We start from the raw sequence: 17241 nt of genomic DNA on the forward strand, positions 1-17241 counted from the left end.
ATTCCAATGGGTCAGAAGTTTACATACACTAAGTTGACTGCCTTTAAACATCTTGGAAAATTCAGAAAATTATGTCATGGCTTTAGAAGTTTCTGATAGGCTAATTGACATCATTTGAGTCAATTGGAGGTGTGCCTGTGGATGTATTTCAAGGCCTACCTTCAAACTCAGTGCCTCTTTGCTTGACATCATGGGAAAATCAAAAGAAATCAGCCAAGACCTCAGAAAAAAAATTGTAGACTTCCACAAGTCTGGTTCATCCTTGGGAGCAATTTCCAAATACCTGAAGGTACCACGTTCATCTGTACAAACAATAGTACGCAAGTATAAACACCATGGGACCACGCAGCCGTCATACCGCTCAGGAAGGGGACGTGTTCTGTCTCATAGAGATGAACGTACTTTGGTGCGAAAAGTGCAAATCAATCCCAGAACAACAGCAAAGGACCTTGTGAAGATGCTGGAGGAAACGGGTAACAAAGTATCTATATCCACAGTAAAATGAGTCCTATATCGACATAACCTGAAAGGCCGCTCAGCAACGAAGAAGCCACTGCTCCAAAACCGCCATAAAAAAGCCAGACTACGGTTTGCAACTGCACGTGGGGACAAAAGATCGTACTTTTTTGAGAAATGTCCTCTGGTCTGATAAAACAAAAATGGAACTGTTTGGCCATAATGACCATCATTATGTTTGGAGGAATAAGGGGGATGCTTGCAAGCCGAAGAACACCATCCCAACCGTGAAGCACGGGGGTGGCAGCATCATGTTGTGGGGGTGCTTTGCTGCAGGAGGGACTGGTGCACTTCACAAAATAGATGGCATCATGAGAAAGAAAAATGATGTGGATATAATAAAGCAACATCTCAAGACATCAGTCAGGAAGTTAAAGCTTGGTGGCAAATGGGTCTTCCAAAAGGACAATGACTCCAAGCATACTTCCAAAGTTGTGGCAAAATGGCTTAAGGACAACAAAGTCAAGGTATTGGAGTGGCCATCAGAAAGCCCTGACCTCAATCCTATAGAAAATTTGTGGGCAGAACTGAAAAAGTGTGTGCGAGCAAGGAGGCCTAAAAACCTGACTCCGTTACACCAGCTCTGTCAGGAGGAATGGTCCAAAATTCACCCAACTTCTTGTGGGAAGCTTGTGGAAGGCTACCCAAAACGTTTGACCCAAGTTAAACAATTTAATGGCAATGCTACCAAATACTAATTGAGTGTATGTAAACCTCTGACCCACAGGGAATGTGATGAAAGAAATATAAGCTGAAATAAATAATTCTCTACTATTATTCTGACATTTCACAATCTTAAAATAAAGTGGTGATCCTAACTGACCTAAGACAGGGAATTCTAACTAGGATTATATGTCAGGAATTGTAAAACTGAGTTTAAATGTATTTGGCTAAGATGTATGTAAACTCTCGACTTCAACTGTATATAATGGTTATGCTAAAGAGCTCATCACCCTAACCTCCCTGTTCTCTTCAGCCCCTGTTGAATTTTAATGATGGACTATTTCAGGGACCAGTTACACAAAACAAAGCATAAGTCATATTTCCTCTCTCGTGCTGTTGCCGTTTTCATATGTATCCTGGGTAGGGTTGCAAAATTTCCAATAAATTCCCTGGTTTTCATGAAATCCCGTTTGGAGGAATCCTGAAATCAGGAAGGGCATAAACAGGAAATCTGGAATCTGGGAATTTATTGAAAGTTCCCAGAATTTTGCAACCCTAGTCCTGGGTACAACTAGTCTCTGCTTAACCAGTCTTTCACAGCCAGGTCCAGCTTCCATCAAAATACAGGTCTGTGATTGGCTTAACCTAGCAGAAGAGCCTTGATCAGATGCTGTTATCATGTGACAGTGCCAAAGGAGAGTAACAGGATGACGTCGTCCTCTGGAAAGTGCTTTCTCTCATTTTAATCTGTGTTGAAACTCCACAACCATTAGGCTATGCAACGTCACTGCTTTTTAATTTATAATGAAATCATTGTGAAGAAAAAGTTTGTGAGACATTGTCACTTTAATTAATGATAAATGAATTTAAGAATGATTTAAAACGGGTCATGGTCATTTCAAGGTGTGATGTATCCATGTTTTTGTTTTTCAAGAGTATATTGTAATGCAAATACGTTCGTCATAATTAAAAGAGTTAAAAGTAAAATGTGTTCCTGTCTTATAACATCTTTTGTAAATGTTGGTTGTTGAGGCAGCAGTAAGTTGATTTAAACATATGAGGGCGGTATGAGCTAGCTGATAGAATAGGAACAGAATTGTGTAAGGTGGCATATTGATTATTCTGAAATCTGTTTTGAATGAAAGCTTTGGAGACTTTCAAAGAGCAGTAACTGTTTGATATTGATGGCACAGTTAGGAGCATCACTTTGTCTCGTACAGTGCATTTGGAGAGTATTCAGCCCCCTTCACTTTTTCCACATTATTACATTAGACTTATTCTAAAATAGATCAAATTGTCCCCCCTCAATCTACACACAATACCACATAATGACAAATCAAATAACTTTTTAGACATTTTTGGGGAAAAAACTGATTTACGTACGTTTTCAGACCCTTTACTCAGTACTTTGTTGAAGCACCTTTGGCAGCAAATACAGCCTTGAATCTTCTTGGGTATGATGCTACAAGCTTGGCACACCTGTATTTGGGGAGTTTCTCCCCATTCTTCTCTGCAGATCCTCTCAAGCTCTCTCAGGTTGGATGGGGAGTGTCGCTGCACAGCTATTGTCAGGTCTCTTCTGAGATGTTTGATCGGGTTCAAGTCCGGGCTCTGGCTGGGCCACTCAAGGACATTGAGACTTGTCCCGAAGCCACTCCTTCGTTGTCTTGGCTGTGTGCTTAGGGTCGTTTTGCTATTGGAAGTTGAACATTCGCCTCAGTCTGAGGTTGTGAGCGCTCTGGAGCAGGTTTTCATCAGGAATCTCTCTACTTTTCTCTGTTCATCTTTCCCTCAATCCTGACTAGTCTCCCAGTCCCTGCTGCTGAAAAACATCCCCACAGCATGATGTTGCCACCACCATGCTTCACTGTAGAAATGCTGCCAGGTTTCCTCCAGATGTGATGCTTGGCATTCAGGTCAAAGAGTTGAATCTTGGTTTCATCAGATCAGAGAATCTTGTGCATGGTCAGAGTCCTTTAAGTGCCTTTTGGCAAACTCTAAGCGGGATGCCATGTCTTACTAAGGAGTGTCTTCCGTCTGACCACTCTACCGTAAAGACCTAATTGGTGGAGTGCTGCAGAGATGGTTGTCCTTCTGGGAGGTTCTCTCATCTCCACAAAGGAACTCTGGAGCTCAGTGACCATCGAGTTCCCTGACCAAAGCCCTTCACCCCCGATTGCTCAGTTTGGCTGGGTGACCAGCTCTAGGAAGAGTCTTGGTGGTTCCAAACTTCTTCCATTTAAGAATGATCGAGGCCACTGTGTTGTTAGGGTCCTTCAATGCTGCAGACATTTTTTGGTACCCTTCTCCAGATCTGTGCCTCGACGCAATCCTGTTTTGGAGATCTACGGACAATTTCTTCGACCTCATGGATTTTGCTCTGCCATGGGACCTTGTATAGACAGGTGTGTGTCTTTCCAAATCATCTCCAATCAATTGAATTTACCACAGGTGGACTCCAATCAAGTTGTAGAAACAGCTCAAGGATGATTAAACAGGATGCACCTGAGCTCAATTTCGAGTCTCATAGCAAAGGGTCTGAATACTTATGTAAATAAGGTATTTCTGTTTTGTATTCCTTTTTAATACATTTACAAATTGGTCTAAACCTGCTTGCTTTTTAAAAATCCATTTTAGAATAAGGCTAACGTAACAAAATGTGGAAAAAGTGAAGGGGTCTGAATACTTTCCGAATGCACTGTACATGAACCTCAGCTGTGATGTGTTCTATAAGCAGTTTCCTGGAATGAGAGCATAAAGGTAACGGCTGGGGATTTTTATTGTTATTACCTCTGTTTCAGTTTCACAAGAACAGCAAGATTTAACATTTCCCCCATCCTGTAAGATAAGATCTCACTTAATTTTCCCTCAACTAAAAAAACATGCCTAAAAGCCTTCCATAGTCCCCTTTTTAAAAAGTAATTTAATCGTATTACTGAAAATGGTTGAAACTTACAAAAAATGACAAAGAAATAGAAAAGATGTAGGCCTATAGTGGTTTTCTAATGGTAGTATGCAAAGTGTGACTAGAAGGCCATTAGATGATACGTTCCCAGGATTGTGAGTCAAACCTGTTCTGATTGGAATGACAACATTTCTTCTGAACTGGTTCAGTTTACAGTCTGCTGACCTCATCACAACCCCCTCTGTCACTGGAAGACTGAGATGAATAGCAAGGGGTTTTCTTTACACCGCATTCCTCATCTATTCTCAATGCTCAGTTTATCTTGGTATTAATTTATAGGTGCCATGAATTATAGATCTTTGATATTTACATATACCTATTTGAATTAAGTCCATAAGTTTCCAATTTCAGGGATAGATTGACAAATACAATAATGTTGCGTTTATATTTTTGTTCAGTATACATTGGACCTCGCAGGAGGGTTCTTTTCACACTGAGTCATAGTGAATCTTTACAGAATGCAAAATGATTCTACAAACCACCAGATTAACTGTTTTTTTACAAAACATAGACATACATGTAAAGTGTTGGTCCTGTCTTTCATGAGCTGAAATTAAAGTTCCCAAAGTTGATTTCTTTCAAATGTTGTGCACAAATTTGTTTACATCCCTGTTAGTGAACATTTCTCTTTTGCCAAGGTAATCCATCCACCTGACAGGTGTGGCATGTCAAGAAGCTGATTAAACAGCATGATCATAACACAGGTGCACATTGTGCTGGGGACAATAAAAGGACACTCTAAAATGTGCAATTCTGTCACACAACACAATGCCACAGATGTCTCAAGTTTTGAGGGAGCGTGCACTTGGCATGTGGACTGCAGGAATGTCCACCAGAGCTGTTGCCAGATAATTTTATGTTAATTTCTTTACAATATGCCTCCAACGTCGTTTTAGACAATTTGGCAGTACGTCCAACCGGCCTCACAACCGCAGACCAAGTGTATGGCGTGGTTTGGGCTAGGGGTTTGCTGATGTCAACGCTGAGAACAGAGTGCCCCATGGTGGTGGTGGGGTTATGGTATCGACAATGAACACAATTGCATTTTATCGATGGCAATCTGAATGTACAGAGATACCGTGACTAGATCCTGAGACCCATTGTGTCATTCATCCGCCGCCATCACCTCATGTTTCAGCAAATGTTTCATGTCGCAAAGATCTATACACAATTCCTGGAAACTGAAAATGTCCCAGTAATTTTATGACTTGCATACTCACCAGACATGTCACCCATTGAGCATGTTTGGGATGCTCTGGATTGACATTTATGACAGCGTGTTCCAGTTCCTGCCAATATCAACCAACTTCGTACAGCCATTGAAGAGAAGTGGGACAACATTTCACAGGCCACAATCAACAGCCTGATCAACTCTATGCGAAGGAGATGTGTCGCGCTGCATGATGCAAATGTTGGTCACACCAGATACTGACTGCTTTTCTGATCCACGCCCCTACCTTTTTTTAAGGTATCTGTGACCAACAGATGCGTATATCTATTCCCAGTAATGTGATATCCATAGACTAGGGCCTAATGAATGTATTTAGACTGATTTCCTTATATGAACTGTCATTCAGTAAAATTGTTGCGTTTATATTTTTGTTCAGTATATATTCCTGATCTAACAAATACTTTTACATCGAGCTAAAAGGGCATGTTTTCATCAGCTTAATACAAGTAAATTGTGAATTCAAGTTGTGATCACAATCTGAGTCAAATGAAATATTTTATCAACTCATATCAATATCACAATTGCACAAACCAAGAAGAACAGTAATATAGTTATGACATGTTTTTAACCAATGCATGTGACAAACTGTAAGTTCTGTGAAATTGCTCAACACCTGCCCAAGTCATTAGTATATAAAATGTAATTCTATTTCACCAATCCTTATTTCAAACAGCAGTGAAATGGGTGTTTTGTCTTTAAAAAAAATCCCTGTGAGATCCGGCCAGCCAACTGATAGTTTGTTATTTTGACATTTAAAGGTTAAACATATAACTAAATGTCATACTCTATCTGCAACAAGTGGAAGAATTTCACAGACTTTTGAAACTTCTAAAGCAAAGCTGGATAAAATAGTTTGCTGCACCAATATTGACAGTTGCATTTGATTTGATAGGTTTTTGTTAAATACCTCCTTATTTTCCAAATTCTAAGTTTATGTATATATATAGATTATGATTGGCCAAATTATTCCCATGGATGAAATGCAAATGTGTGGTTTTGTTGAAAAGATCAGAATGACAGATAATCATATTGTTATGACTATCCAGACAAGATGTTTCTATTGCTATTAGTTCAACATCGATAAAATATATAATTAGTTTTTGTTTTTACATCTTTGTAGCCTAGTCTAGTGAACTCATTACAAATTGCCTCAGGTCATCAATTTGAGAAAGGCTACATGAGAGTAAACAATTATTAAAACTGATTCAATGTGCCTTGAGACTACTATTGGGTGTTCAGAGAGATGCAACTCCCAGAGTCAAAAAAACTTCAACTCCCAGACTCACTTGCTGTAGTGGAGACATGACCAACCAATAATAATCCATTGACAACGTCTTATTTCGAGGTGTGCTAAATTAGAGAAGCTTCTTCAGTAAAGTGGTGCTGAAACTAAGTAAACGTTCTTCAAGTCGCGAGTCAAAGGATTATTTTGCAAATGGGTAAGTAGTTTTTCTTAACAGTTTGGAAGTTTATTAATCCTGTTAAGCACCATCAGCTTTTATTATTTTAGCTGGAGAGGAATCAACATGTCTTGTCAAAAGCACACACTTAGTTATAATGATGACGTAGGCTGCAAATTGTGGCACTGTTTAATAATTTATTTCAACGTTTGCAGTTAGACAACAGCCTATTGTTTTTTGTAACGTCGATCACACATTAACTTTTTTCATTATACGAAATAAAATGTGATGGGAAGTTGTGAAATAGCACTTACATTGGGTAGGCTATTGTAATTCATGCATGATGCAAGTTAACCGACAGAACGTTTTTAATAGAGGCATAAAAACATAAATGTACATATAAACATGACATCGTTTTCTATGCAAAGGGTACGATTCTTAATGTTTTGTATTTTAAATAAATGTTATAACTTAAAATATTTACAGTACCAGTCAAAAGTTTGGACACACCTATTGATTCAAGGGTTTTTCTTTATTTGTACTATTTTCTACGTTGTAGAATAATAGTGTAGGCCGTCATTGTTCCCGAGTGGCGCAGCGGTCAAAGGCACAGCATCTCAGCGCTTGAGGCGTCACTACAGACACCCTGGTTCGAATCCAGGCTGTATCACAATCGGCCGTGATTGGGAGTCCCATACGGCAGCGCACAATTGGCCCAGCGTTGTCTGGGTTTGGTCGGTGTAGGTCGTCATTTCTAAATAAGAATTTGTTCTTAACTGACTTGCCTAGTTAAATAAAGGTTCAATATTTTTTTAAATAAAAATCTAAACTATGAAATAACACATGGAATCATGTAATCGCAAAACCATTAAGCGCTATGATGAAATTGGCTCTCATGAGGACCACCACAGGAAGGAAGATCCAGAGTTACCTCTGCTGCAGAGGATAAGTTCATTAGAGTTAACTGCACCTCAGATTGCAGCCCAAATCAATGCTTCACAGAGTTCAAGTAACAGACACATCTCAACATCAACTGTTCAAAGGAGACTGCATGAATCAGGCCTTCAGGGTCGAATTGCTGCAAAGAAACCACTACTAAAGGACACCAATAAGAAGAAGAGACTTGCTTGGGCCAAGAAACACGAGAAATTGACATTAGACTGGTGGAAATTTGTCCCTTGGTCTGATGAGTCCACATTTGAGATTTTTGGTTCCAACCGTCGTGTCTTTGTGAGATGCAGAGTAGGTGGGCGGATGATCTCTGCATGTGTGGTTCCCACCGTGAAGCATGGAGGAGGAGGTGTGATGGTGTGGGGGTGCTTTTCTGGTGACACTGTCAGTGATTTATTCAGAATTCAAGGCACACTTAACCAGCATGGCTACCACAGCATTCTGCAGCGATACGCCATCCCATCTGGTTTGCGCTTAGTGAGGCTATCATTTTTTTTCTCACCAGGACAATATCCCAACACACCTCCAGGCTGTGTAAGGGCTATTTGACCAAGAAGGAGAGTGATGGGGTGCTGCATCAGATGACCTGGCCTCCACAATCACCCAACCTCAACCCAATTGAGATGGTTTGGGATGAGTTGGAGTGAAGGAAAAGCAGCCAACAAGTGCTCCGCATATGTGGGAACTCCTTCAAGACTGTTGGAAAAGCATTCCAGGTGAAGCTAGTTGAGAGAATGCCAAGAGTGTGTAAAGCTGTCATCAAGGCATAGGGTGGCTACTTTGAAGAATCTCAAATATAAAATATATTTTGATTTGTTTAACACTTTTTTTCCATATGTGTTATTTCATAGTTTTGATGTCTTCACTATTATTCTACAATGTAGAAAATAGTAAAAATAAAGAACCCCTTGAATGATTTGGTGTGTCCAAACTTTTGACTTGTACTGTAATTCGTCACTAAGCAGAAACACTTGACATACATATTTCAAGCCAATATAGAAATATAAGGAGCATTCCTAATTACTGGCTTGGAGAAAGTAAGTAATGAAATAACTGATGGGCTGATAAAACTGGAACACTGGTCAATTGCAATGTATCATGACTTAAAGCTGGAATCCTTAGTTGCTACATCCATTTTTGGGCATATACATTAATGATATATACCCATTGATTCTTGAAGAGTATAAACTTCTAAGTTGATCATGATCTTAGTTCATCTTTTGTACCACATCAGAATCAGAACCCAAAATTCAAGTTATACCCCAATGTTTGTAAACAATGTAAATATAAACTCACACTGTATAGCCTCAAAACATGATTAAAACTAAGGTTAATATCATGGATGGTCAGTCCTTGTATCCATAGCTCTGCCTATGAATTTGAGTGGCTACATTTCTCCAAGGCTATCCCACAGCTTTTTACCAAAACGTAGATGGAGTGACCACTGTTATTGTTTCAATTAAGGATTCAAGCTTTAAGCAGGTCGGTATAAACTGTAGATTAATTTGCATGAGGTATACTAAGTACTTCAATTTACTGTGTACACAATCACAATTTACTCTGCCACAATAACATCCCTTTTCCTTCCAAAAATGTCCTTTATACATTGACTAATGTACATATTTGAACAAATGAAATAGGGAAGTCGAGAGCTTGGGAATATACATTTCTATCTGCAAAAAGATTATTCTGAGATAATTGGCTTTAAAGTTCTGAACCCTCATTGGTTTGAATGGTGTCAGCAATTTTTGTCTTGTATTATTTTGAAAATAACAACGTGAATTTGGGTATTTAGAGTACTATATAGGTGGAGAACATTGAAAAGGACAAGGCTATGTCAACTAAATTATGACAAATTCAGATATAACCTTATAGTCCAAGGTCTCAAAGTTCTATGGAAAGCATGATTCATGCTGATTTAAAAAGAAAATGATATATTGGGTTTGCAGACAAGTGATATCAATTATGTTTGGTTGGCTATTGAAGAGACTGCTACTCTCCTTGAGGAAGAGGTTACAATGTGGGTGTTCAATAACAAATACATTTGACTTTCAGTTGTCATGGCTGAACATGGATCCATTTGCTTTCAACTTCAGCCTTTAAGTCTTTTAAATTTGTATCAGTACTAAGGCTATTCTCAGGCACTTAACATGTTATGCCTGAAAATGATGTGTGTGTGTTTGGGGGAGGGGGGTCATCATTTGTATTGCCTTGAGATTGGTGTATGATCATTTGATTATCAAAGTAAGCAAATTAAATACTGAAAATAAAACTGCCTTTTACATTACATTTTGCATTTTCATTCACATGTTGTAATGCTTTCATATCAGGCAGGGTACCACATAACTGCGGTTAGACTCATAAGCAGGAAGTGGTGTTGTAACCATGTGGCTTTATATTAAAACGGCATTTTCTTTAGTTGTTACTGGAGTGTGTGTTAGCTTAACAGAATATTCAGTGATAGAGCACACGTATACTTGTTCTTGCTGCTGGCACAGGACTGGAAATACAATCATAGGTGAACCAAGATATCAGCGTTTCACATAGGTAGGGTTTTATTTCATCTTGTTCTGGGTCACCTGGCCTGACTGAGGATGCATGGGACATACACCATTCTTTGCTTATGGTAAACAAATTGCCCATATGGAGTGGAGGGTGTGTGCTCTGGCCTAGTTGTGACTGTCTTTTCTCTGTGCCTTGTGGCAGTATTTGATCCTGAAGGGGAGCGAGACACCAGTCAGAGACCAGTCATGGAGGAGGGCAGAGGTGTGGAGGGGACACTGAACCAGGTAAGACAGGACAGGTCATTTATGACTCATATTGACTCCAGGCAGCTTGAGACACTTGGCTGTCTTTTTCTGCATGAATTTAGAATTTACATCCACATTGGAAAGAGAGAGTTCAATTTTGATGTGCGTCTGCAAGAACACATTCACTTCCAGTATGTTTACATCCTTCATTTCTTGTGTTGTGTGTTTCATTTCCCCTTGCTTTCAGTTCTCTATTTCTTCAAACGTCAAATTAGCATGTCAAGTATTAGGCTCCTATAAAGGGATTACTTTTCTCAGAAGAATTGTGTGTTTCTTCTTCATTACATACAGTAAGTTGTAAAAGAACAACACATGTAACCTCAAGTGACATTCTCTACTTTTCTCTGATATGTCTGACTTCATGGGTGGGCATACAATATGAAAACAGAAATATATGGAAAAGGGAACGAGTTACATTATACAAATAACACATTTAATTGAAGTTGTTGTTATTGAAGAGTGTATTTCTATGTTTACCTTTTGCAGATGTTCATTGTTGCATACACTCCTCAAAAAATCCTTATCATATGAAATAATATTGCTAACCCACTGGGCACACACTGGTTGAATAAACATTGTTTCCACATCATTTCAATGAAATTACATCGAACCAACGTGGAATAGATGTTGAATTGACGTTTGTGCCCATTGGGAAGTGACGCCATGCAATATCACATCTGATCGTTTTATCTTATTTCTCAGATCAGTAATCAGAAAAGTGATTATTTAATGTTATAGTAAGTAGGCGGTGTCTCAGAGCGTGAAAGAATATTCATTTCCCTCTATTTGCACTATCTACACAAACAGAAACTGGAGTTCCACTAGACACAGTTCTGGTAATTGAAGATGAGAAAATAAAAGTTAGTGCAGAGATGCATCAAATTTCCAAGACATTGCTGTGAGATGAAAGCCCAGTGGTTTCTGTGGTGACAAGTGGCCTGTCGATAGCATCAACCCGGCACGCCACCAACAATCATAGTGAGAGTCTTATCAACACATTGACGACAACATTTCCTACACCCTTTTCCAAAATGTGAATGTGGTGGAAATTTAGATGCTGTTTACTGACAGTCTTTCACAACGATATTCATGCCTTATTTTCGTGTATGATTAACTATGATGAATATTGTATGGTGGGCTTTATGACTCGGACTGCAGTCGTTTCCTGTATGAAACCTATGTCGCGTAGAGCTGACTGACATCTCTCTGTTTTGTGGTCCAGCCATGAATACATTTATTCAATATAGTATACAAATAAAACAATAGGCTTATCTTCTAATATGTACTGCTTACTGTAAAAATTGTTTCATCACATAGTTCAGTAGTCATATGCAACACGGATTAAGTTTTCAGAAAAATACTATTTCTGCTTTTCTGGAAATGTGTTGCCCTCTATGACTAATCCATATTCCAGTCATACATGCTTTTGCTTTGTTCATAAGAACTTTGCATTGTATCTTTCCTCTCATTGATTAGATTAGATGTGAAGATGGCTGTGTATGGAACGATTATTCTACAAATTTGTAAAGCACTTAACCTACTACCCAACGTAAGTCATGAAAATGTATCCATAGCAAGGGAGAGAGCTGGCGAGAGAGTAGCAGCTGGCCAGTCAAGGCAGGAAGAAGACGAAAGCGAGAGAACATTGCATGGTGCTGGAGGAGGCTCATTGATAAAAGATAGGGTGTTATAGATGGGAACCGTGTCTATGGGACAGCTGTATAGAGCTGTGAGTCAGTCAGGGCTATCCCAAATAGGGGCCTACATCTTCACTATGACTCACCACTGAGTCCTGCTTCTCGGAACCAGTAACCACAGAGAGGAACCTGATTCAATATGAAACTCTGCTTGACAGTTGCCTACAGCTCAGCATACGCCACAGAAACAAAATAGTCTCTGTATTCAGTCATTTGGATTGGGATATTGTATTGACATACAGTTTCATTTTCTGCTCTTGTAATATAATTGTAATAAAAAATATGTAACTTCTACACTATCAGTCCATAGCTCTGTGCAAATTCAACCTGTATGCTTGTGCACAAAACTGATATAATCAGACATTGTCCCTTTGAGAATTTTGGACTGTTGCCAAAAATAGTTTTACTTTTCAAATATTTATAGTACAAATTATGATGACACGGTGTCTGCAGTTTTGTGAATATCAGCTTCCTATACTTTGATAATTTTAGTGTCAGTTTGACCAGTTTGAAGAGTCATAGACACTTCTCATCCCAATGAATGCATTGAATGTAAGGACATTTATCTGTTCAGGGCTTAATTTCTGCATGCCTCTACTGTTTCATTTCTCATTTGGTATTCACCGCATTTTGTGACTTTTCCCTTTTCTACTCGTTTGTGTGTGGTTTGTGTTTGCTTGCGCAACGTTTTTACAGAGTAAGCTCCAAGTTCAACATAATAATCAAATCCTGAAATATGCCTCTGAAAACTACTGTGTATGCTGGACCAAGACCTCTACTGATCATTTAAAACAGATAATTGCAATTTCATTTTAACCTCACTCTTTTTGCATTCTCATGGAACATATTCTAATCGTGTGAACTACTTGCTAGGCTACTCAGTCTTTTGTCATTTCTAAATTACATTCATGACGTTCACTTTCATGTCAGTGGAAAATAAATGTATAACAAATGGCTTGTGAGTAAAGGCTTTGGTGGGAAAGAGACCTTTTCATACTGTATAAACAGCTCTTCATATCTTCATATTTGTTATTCAACTAGACATCCTTGTCACCAGGCTGATAATCAGGTCTAGACCGAAAACCCCATATGTGTGTTGGTTTCCCTTTATACAGGATGTATGGTTACTTATTGAAAGTGGTGAAGCCAACTCTGTCATGTTCTGAATGGTTCACTTGAAATTCTAGTTGCCCAAGAAAAGACATTGAGACTTTGTTGAGATCATTTAAAAAATAAAGTTTCCTAATGTATGATTGGTTTATTTTCTTCTTGCAGTTCTGTTTTGAAGACTTATATGTTCAGTAATAGTATGTATCCATAGAATTTGGATTTACATCTATCTGATGGTCTCTACCGTAGAATTCTGCAGCAATGGAGATTTCTGACTCAGCCAGTGAATGTGAGGAGCCTCCCAGGTCTAGCCCAATGGAGACAGAGGAGAGGTCCTTCATAGCCAGTTTGCACTGTTTCATGAAAGACAGAGGCACACCCATAGAGAGGATACCACACCTGGGCTTTAAGCAGAGTGAGTCCATGTTCAAAGGATATAGCCATAGCTTTATTACTCAATCTCTATTATATAGATACATTTTCCCTGCTCCCCAGATCACCTCAATCTTTGGGGTAGTTTGTAAATGCATGTGTTAATACAATTCATAGGTAATGATACAACATAATATTAATTATAGAACTGTGCAATGTCCCCAATGTTCAAATGCATATGGTTTCTACTCACAGTTAACCTGTGGAAAATCTACAAAGCTGTTGAGAAGCTTGGCAGTTACGACTCTGTGAGTACACCCATATAGTACAGTTGTATTTTTTTTTTTACACTTGACCTGGTTGTTGATCACACAGAGATGGCAGTGGCAGCTACTCACATTTTTTTTATGTTGCGAAAGAGACTGTGCAGCTTAGCTTCTTGTGTGGAACATTATCTTTAGTTGACAGGATGTAAACATGACCATACCCACCACATTAAGAGCAGAGTCCACACTGACTGCTAAATGAAGTTTCCACCCTGTGGCGTGTGTACGCACTCAATGCGCTGAGAGAGGAAGGGTTTCTATGAAATTCAGTTCACAGGAGCTTAGCCTATAGTAAGACCTTGTTCTCTATGTTAGTAATGGGCCAATCATCTCCCTCCATATAATCTATTCTTTTTTTCTGTGGTACTTTTTACCCCTTTTTCTCCCCAATTATGTGATATCCAATTGGTAGTTCTTGTCCCATCGCTGCAACTCCCATATGGACTCCGGAGAGGCGAAGGTCAAGAGCCATGCGTCCTCAGAAACACGACCCTGCCAAGCCGCACTGCTTCTTGATACACTGCCCTCTTAACCCGGAAGCCAGCCACACCTATGTGTCGGAGGAAACACCGTACAACTGACAACCGAAGTCAGCATGCATCCGCCCAGCCTGCCACAAGGAGTCGCTAGAGCACGATGGGACAAGTACATCCCTGCCGACCCGGGTTGTAGTGACGCCTCTAGCGATGCAGTGCCTTAGACCGCTGCGTCACTCGGGAGGCCCCCTCCATATATTCTTAATATAAAAAGACAGATTAGACACTCTTATACAGTATACTTTACCTCAAATGAATGCATAATGGTTCTGGATGGGGGTGTGTTTGCTCACTATGGTGTGTTTTCCAACAGGTGACAGCACGACGGCTGTGGAAGAATGTGTATGATGAGCTGGGGGGCAGCCCAGGCAGCACCAGCGCCGCTACCTGTACCCGCAGACATTATGAGAGGTGAACACTGCTCCAGATAACCTGTCTTCAACTCACTCCATCTCTGCCTGTTTTCATTGTGTCATTTCTTTGTGTTCAAAACAGGCTTGTTTTACCCTTTGAGAGACAGTTGAGGGGAGAGGAGGACAAACCTCTACCTCCAAGCAAACCACGCAAGCAGTACAAGAGGAGCCCTGAGGGCAGCAAGTCTGAGGGCAAGAGGAAGAGGCCCCATCTGGAAAAGGAGACAGACTCTGAGGTACTTCACTTTTCACCTGTTCGTGACTATTGTCATAACAAAGTCACTGGCTGTTTTCTATTACTCCAGCCTATGATTGTCATACAGTTACTGTACCCCAAACTGTACGACTGGAAGTGACCTCTCCATGTTGTATTATTTCAGGGCAAGCTACACTCTACTCCATCGTCTCCATGGACCACTCCAGCTGAAAGGCTTCTCCCAGACCGTCCTCCACCAAACAATGAGACTACCGTCAGTGACGACCTCTCTTCCTCAGCGTACTCCCTATCCCAGCCAGCTCAGGTCCAGTCTGCTGCTTCAGACATCATCTCCCCTCTGGAGATGAAGAAGCGCATGGCCCAGGCCAGCCTGAGTCAGTCCCAGGACTGTCAGAGCCCCAGACAGGAGGACCGTAAGGGCAGGCCCTCTGTGATCCACTGCTCCCAGTCCCCAGGACTGGTCCGTTCTAGCCGGACACGCACTACCTCTGAGGGCTCTCCTCTCCCTCCGTCCTCCTCCTCTTCCCGTAGCCCATCCCCCTACTCCATCTCCTCTGAGGACTGTCCAGCACTAACTGAAGAGAGGCCCCCAGTTCCAAAACCAGAAGTACCTCTTCATTTTTCCAGCAACCCTATATCTGCCTGCAGTGGGGTCCACAAGCCTCAGAGCTGCAGCCCTGATGTCAAGAAATACGTTGGCTTCCCTGGAGGACAAAGAGATTTCCCTCAGGTCAGCCCTCTACCGGGTGACACAGTTTCTATCAAAGGTCAGAGTAAAAACTCTGTATGGAGCCCTGTCTGCAATGGGAGTAACAGACGTCCAGCTCACCAAATATCCCCACCAACGTCCTGCACGTATACTGTTAGATCTTGCTTGGTTCCATCCACCTCCAGTTTCACTAAAGTTTATCCCAAATCTATGGAGCCTTTGCGGCCTATACCCTTTCGACCAGGTTACACATTCCATCAGAACCCAAATAGGCCCATGTTGCATGATAATGATCTGATCTATACTAAGAAACTACATATGGTCCCTCGACATTATCAGACAGAGAAAAAGGAGAAGTCCACGACAATGTTGCCCAAGCCACTTCCAACGCAACAACCTGTATTCCACTCTAATGTCAGCATACCAGTGTCCTACCTCGTTCCAGCCTATGACAGGACAAGGGGAGACTCTGGACAGAAGCCACCTGTACACCCATTCTTTCTATCCACCAACAGACTGCCTCAGTCCCAGATCAACCCTATGTACCGTCATGCCCCAACGGGACACACCCATGCTTCCCCTTATGAGCCTGCTCTCTATTCCTATCCCTATTCCATTCCTATGTTGAATCCCCATACTGGATACAGCATCACTGGCGTGCATTATCCTCAAACTAGGCTGTGATAGCACAGCCTAACTCTCGAAGAAGCTTATAGACAATGTGACAAGTCAAATGGAGATAATGACAGTACCTGCTTCGTTCTAGACATTGTCTAAACTTGACTTGAACACTGATGCATTCTATGTGAGTGATCAACAGAGAAACGTTGTGTTGTGATTATTATGCCGAAATGGGCTCCCCTCTGTGGCAACTGACAGAATTGCACTAATACAAAGGACAAGTCTTTCTGTATTTGTAACAATAGCCTTCGGGTTTACTGCTATGTACCTTTTTTTATGGTGTGATAAAATAATTTTACATGGAAATAATATATGAAACAACACAGATGTAATTGTTTATTATTTCTGAATAAAATCTAAAATAATTCCTGTCTGATCCTAGCCTTCTTTGGTAAGTAAATAACCATGGTCATTTGTAATTTTCTGCATTTATTTTAATTAATTGAGGGGACATGCAGCACTTAATCCATGGAAAGTAGACCAATGTATTTCAATAATGCCAATAAACACATACCCTTTTTGCAAATAATAATAATAAAACATTATTTTGTAAACCAAACACTAGGCCAGAGATTATGGAGCCATTTGTTGACGTCTCTGGCTGCGCATTTCTAGCGCATGTTTGAACCTCTACAGACGTCATC

The 17241-nt window shown here is 40.4% G+C and overlaps 1 protein-coding gene across 3 annotated transcripts; it reads left to right on the forward strand.

Moving 5' to 3' along the window:
• Positions 1-6662: 6662 nt before the first annotated feature.
• LOC115164512 (AT-rich interactive domain-containing protein 5A) lies at positions 6663-16963 on the forward strand. Of its 3 annotated transcripts, none has more exons than XM_029717063.1 (7): positions 6663-6814; positions 10433-10515; positions 13593-13758; positions 13971-14023; positions 14891-14988; positions 15073-15226; positions 15371-16963. In XM_029717063.1, exons 1-7 carry the CDS (start codon positions 6811-6813, stop codon positions 16598-16600), a joined length of 1788 nt encoding a protein of 595 aa, XP_029572923.1. In that variant the 5' UTR covers positions 6663-6810; the 3' UTR covers positions 16601-16963. The 3 variants fall into 3 exon arrangements, with proteins under 3 accessions (XP_029572923.1, XP_029572924.1, XP_029572925.1); XM_029717064.1 differs by lacking the exon at positions 6663-6814 and adding an exon at positions 9128-10273; XM_029717065.1 differs by lacking the exons at positions 6663-6814; positions 10433-10515 and adding an exon at positions 10527-10826.
• Positions 16964-17241: the final 278 nt, after the last annotated feature.

The sequence above is a fragment of the Salmo trutta genome, chromosome 27, assembly GCF_901001165.1.
Source record: "Salmo trutta chromosome 27, fSalTru1.1, whole genome shotgun sequence".
Lineage (NCBI taxonomy): Eukaryota > Metazoa > Chordata > Actinopteri > Salmoniformes > Salmonidae > Salmo > Salmo trutta.